Source organism: Melanostigma gelatinosum (genome assembly GCF_949748355.1).
Source record: "Melanostigma gelatinosum genome assembly, chromosome: 22".
NCBI lineage: Eukaryota > Metazoa > Chordata > Actinopteri > Perciformes > Zoarcidae > Melanostigma > Melanostigma gelatinosum.
This window is the reverse complement of record NC_136655.1, coordinates 4,340,808-4,346,105: the sequence shown is the minus strand read 5'-3', so window position 1 is coordinate 4,346,105 and position 5,298 is coordinate 4,340,808. Positions and strand designations below refer to the sequence as shown.

Sequence of the window (5,298 nt, the reverse complement as noted above, 5' to 3'; positions counted from 1 at the left end):
CTAATGCAATGATTAGGGATTTCTGGCACAGCAGATAAGTGAATGTTCACCAGTTACTCAGCAACAGCACTCAACTGTTAAAGACCGTAAGCCGAAATGGCAAGCCGAGACGGCTCTCCAGCTGCAGTAATGTGTCACTCGTAACACTTCATTAACTTTGGCTATGCAGTGATAAATCGGTTTCACATTGTTTGACTTTCTCAGATATTCAATGACCAATCTATTGTCACCATCAAGTTCAAATCAAGTGAGTAGCTTACATACAGCTGTATTTGCAGGAGGTTTATTACCCTTTTCAAATTTAGCATTCACGTCTTAGCTGAGCAAACAATTTGGTTCTATCATGCATAATTAAACTGCAGATGTCTGAACATTGATACATGTGCACGGTTTCCCTCATCGGTTTGTATTCACTTATTTGACACTGTAGTGATCTTTCTCAGCAGAATGGTATCGCCAAAAAGTTTGATTTACAGGCTGAATAAAGTTTGATTAGTTGTTTTATCAAAAGAAGGAGCTTGAGTTGAGTTGAAGCATTTCTCCAGCCTGATGACTTTACGTCAAACTGAGAAGCGATAAGCCTCCAAATGTGCCATGAAATCTGACCTACAGCACCAGAAACTGCTCCAAGAGTTGTGACCCAGCTAAAGATGCAGAGTAAACAAACTGCATTCCTCCTAATACCAAAAGGCACGTGAAGCGCAGAACTGAGCAGTGTACAAATCAAAGCCTTCAAGGTCTACAACACAGGCAGATGTTTAGGGTTAAAAGTGAGAACTAGTGGGTCGCTTGAGGATCAAAAGAATATTTGATAGGGCTCTATGAAGGGAATATTTGAGTGCATGTTGGAAATGGACCTTTGAAGATAAAACGTCTGCTCCAATTGTGTCAATAATTCCTTTTAAAGTTTTTATTGAACTCTTGGTTATGTGAACTGTGTGTGCTGTATAATTACACGTTTCCCTCTCTTTTTAAGAATGCACGTGCCAACATTGCACAGTTTAAATAAATATATGTTGTCGGTAGAGGGAAGATTGAATCGACTCGAAACACAAGGGCTTGGGAACACATTCAAAAGAACACAGGCGAGTCATTAGGCATTATGTGGTCAGAAATGTATCCATCGAAGTGGACAGACAGACAAAAGCCTGGAAAAAAGAACAGCTTTGAGCACTTTTCATGAACAGATAAATAAGCAAAAGCATCTTTGACCTGTTGCCTCATTTCCATGCATCTCATCTTTCATCAGCCATTCGTGTGCATTCAGACCGTGCAGTATCCTTTGTCGTGTTTTTTTTTTTTCTCTTTTCAACAATGAAGCAGGTGTCTAATGGGGAGCTGTTATGTATGCACTGAAAAACAGCTGTGCCCGTTATATTTGCTTCACGTTACCAAATGTAATTGGTGTACAGACAAAATTGTCACTGTTATTTAATTAATTGCTTTTAGACGCGCTAAGGAAAGGTCGCAATGCTCATACGGATGGTTTGGAAGGATAATAGAGATAAAAATGTTATATTATAACGCTGGATCATCATTAAGCTCCTCTCCCACCATTACACATTGAAAGATGGCGTCACCTAAGTAGCACAATGAATAGATTTGAACAAATGTGACTGAAGCGAATACTGAATGTTAAAGTACTGGTGATGTCCTAGAAGGTTTTTGTCTACTGTCTGATTTTTGTCATCATTTCTCTGAAATGTACTTGCCTACGTTCTTGGCTTTCTGCCGTGAGAAAGCAGGTGAATTATTCCTTCGTGCCATAATATAACTGCTCTACCAATGACCCCGTTACATATGCCATTCAGAAGTCTTGAGATGGCTAAATACCGTACTTTTCGGACTATAAGCCGCTACTTTTTACCCCACGCGTTGAGGCGTCGGTTTATAGTCCGGTGCGCTTTATATACGGATTTTTCCGTAGCTTTTCTCCGCCACAACAACAACCGCAACTTCCGGTTCCGGTCTAACACAACATTTACCAGCTCCCGACACAGAACAGTTGCTACCAGCAACCCCTCTGCTAGCAGCTGTTACTGACAGGGTCGCTACAATATGGATGAAGTACCTTTGACCTACCTCTCACTAGGACTGTTAACAAAAAAGGTTGAACGGCAAGATGCTTTTAACAGTACATGTCCGACTCGCTAGCTTCTAAGCTAATTGTAACATTACCGCCAATGGGGAAATGCTAACCGCGATTAGCATTCGCGAACATATAATATATCTTTGTACATCTTTTCATGCAGACATACTTGCATTACAGACTAAGGTCTCTCACGGCTACCAAACGAAAAGCAATGAGGCAATAACTGTTGTTGCTCATAGCTCTGAATAGCTGTTGTGCTAGCAGCAACTGGCCAAGCCAGTTAGCCGTAAATGCTATTCAGAGCTATGAGCAACGTAGACACGCTGCATGAGAAGATCAGCTTTTTCTCAAGTCTGCCAGTGGATCCTAACAGCGCGGAGCAGTGTGAAAGAATCCACCATCACCAACGGGTTCCGAAAGGCTGGACTACTGCGAGATGAAGACGACAGCGCAATGAGGAGGACAGGCAAGCTCAGGGACAGATTTGCCTCGGGAGCAAAGTGACACAGGGTGCAGACGAAACACTGACTGCAAGCACGAACGAAGCAATTCTGAGGCTGTTTAATTCCGACACTGAAGAAGAGGACTTCAATGGTTTTAGTGCACAGGAGGACGATGGTGACAGCGATCAATAGCGAGCCTGCGTGTTTTTGTGTGCGTGTTTTTGAGTGAGAGAAATAAATCATCTTGGTTTGCAATAAGACTCTGCTGTCCTGAGTCTGCATTTGGGTCCTTGAACACACCACATCATGTACCTTCAGTTAGGTAGGTACATGTCCGACTCGCTAGCTTCTAAGCTAATTTTAACATTACGGCCAATGGGGAAATGCTAACCGCGATTAGCATTCGCGAATATAATATATCTTAGCATTAGCATTTCCCCATTGGCCGTAATGTTAAATTTAGCTTAGAAGCTAGCGACATGTTATGATGTTCAGAGAAGAAGACAACTTTAGTACTGTTAAAAGCATCTTGCTGTTCAACGGGGACACCTGCGGCTTATAGACTGGTGCGGCTTATCTGTGTACAGATTCTTTTCTTTTTTTTGTGAATCGGCTGGTGCGGCCTACATACCGATGCGCTCTATAGTCCGAAAAGTACGGTAGGCTGAAGCTGACACGTCATCTTTTGCTCCTCATTACAAATCTTCTCTTTTTGTTCTCTTCTGTAGGTTCCATCTGAGTAGGAGGTGGTAACAAAAGACCAAATGCCATGGACGAATTCAACTTCACCGGCTGGAATGCCTCCGAAGGCAATGGCACAGAAGTTGTGGAAGAAAGGGAAAGCCCCTACAAGACTGTGGAGGTGGTGTTCATCGTGTTGGTGGCCGGTTCCCTCAGTTTGGTTACAGTTATTGGAAATATCCTGGTCATGCTTTCTATCAAAGTTAATAGGAACTTACAGACTGTCAACAACTATTTTCTGTTCAGTCTTGCATGTGCTGACCTAATTATTGGACTGTGCTCTATGAACTTGTACACAGTCTACATCGTAATGGGGTACTGGCCCCTGGGCCCGGTGGTGTGTGACTTGTGGTTAGCCTTGGACTATGTCGTCAGCAATGCCTCCGTCATGAATCTTCTCATCATAAGCTTCGACAGATATTTCTGTGTCACCAAGCCCCTCAGCTACCCAGTCAAAAGGACCACCAAGATGGCGGGAATGATGATTGCAGCAGCCTGGGTCCTGTCTTTTGTCCTCTGGGCGCCAGCCATTCTCTTCTGGCAGTTCATTGTTGGTGGGCGGACAGTGCCTGAGAGGGAGTGCTACATCCAGTTCTTCTCCAACGCTGCAGTCACTTTTGGCACCGCCATCGCCGCCTTTTACCTGCCTGTCATCATCATGATTCAGCTCTACTGGCAGATCTCCAGAGCAAGCAAGAGTCGCGTGAAGAAGGACAACCGCAAGCCGTCTAGAGCCAATCCAGAGCCCCTGTCACCTGCCCAGAGGAGGAACAACACACCGAAACCCAACAATAACAACATACCAGGGGAAGGCACGGAACGTTTGCAGAGCCAGAATACTGACGATGGAGCTAACCAGCATGATGGAAAACTGCAAAACGGCAAGGGGCCTTCCTCGACCACTGCTGAGGGAGAAACCGAAGGAGACGACGTGGCAAGGGACAACTGCGCCCCTGCAGAGGAGAAGGAGAGCTCCAATGATTCAACATCCGGCAGCGTGGCTGCGTCCAATCAGAAGGATGAGGAAGCGGCACCCTCCGCCGCTAACTCCAGCCCCGCGACAAGCCAGCCACTCCCACGGCAGAGAGCCAAGGCAGGGGGCTCCAAGCTGACCTGCATCAAGATCAAGACTAAATCACCCAAGGGTGACTGCTACACACCGTCCAACGCCACCGTTGAGATCGTCCCGGCCTCAGAGCGGCAGAATCACGTCGCCCGGAAGATTGTGAAGATGACAAAGCAACCTCCCAACAAGAAGAAGAAAGTGCCGCCATCACGGGAGAAGAAAGTCACCCGCACCATTATGGCCATCCTGGTTGCGTTTGTTGCCACCTGGACTCCTTATAATGTGATGGTGCTTATTAACACCTTCTGCTCCAGCTGCATCCCCAACACAGTGTGGACTATTGGATACTGGCTGTGCTACATCAACAGCACCATCAACCCGGCCTGCTACGCTCTGTGCAATGTCACTTTTAAAAAGACATTCAAACATCTTCTCCTCTGCCAATATAAAAATAGTAGGTCAGCCAGATAAATATGGGCCACTTAGGAGGAAGAGCTGCCTGTGTGTGTGTGTGTGTGTGTGTGTGCCATCCATGTGTGTGTGTGTGTGTGTGTGAGAAAGAGGTCCGTGAGCAAGACTGCAAGCGTACGTGTGAAATTACTTTCCATCATTTTAGTCCTTTTTTTTCCGATTTCTCTCTCGATAACCGGTTGTAGCACTTTACACCAATTCAACTGCTGCCAGTTGCTTTGAGATGTGCCGTGCAGACGCAGCATAGATTACGAAGGTTGGGGAAAAGTTGAGCTGTAAGCTCAAAAAGGAGGGAGTATGAAGTAGGGAGCACTTACGAGTGACACTGAGCTGATTTGAAAAGAAATTGAAAAGATAAAGAGCAGAGGAAGTATGAAAACACTGTACGCTGTACGAAAACACAAGAGTTCAAATGGGAAAATAGGGCTGACTGAATTTCCAAACTTAAAGGTGTTTAAAGTTCAGTGAAGATACCTGTAGATAGC

General features: G+C 45.1%; 1 protein-coding gene across 1 annotated transcript; it reads left to right on the top strand.

Moving 5' to 3' along the window:
• Positions 1-3,301: 3,301 nt before the first annotated feature.
• chrm2a (cholinergic receptor, muscarinic 2a) lies at positions 3,302-4,813 on the top strand (the record flags this gene model as incomplete). Its single annotated transcript, XM_079294102.1, has 1 exon — positions 3,302-4,813. The coding sequence occupies exon 1, from the start codon at positions 3,305-3,307 to the stop codon at positions 4,811-4,813; it is 1,509 nt and encodes a 502-aa protein (XP_079150228.1). The 5' UTR covers positions 3,302-3,304.
• Positions 4,814-5,298: the final 485 nt, after the last annotated feature.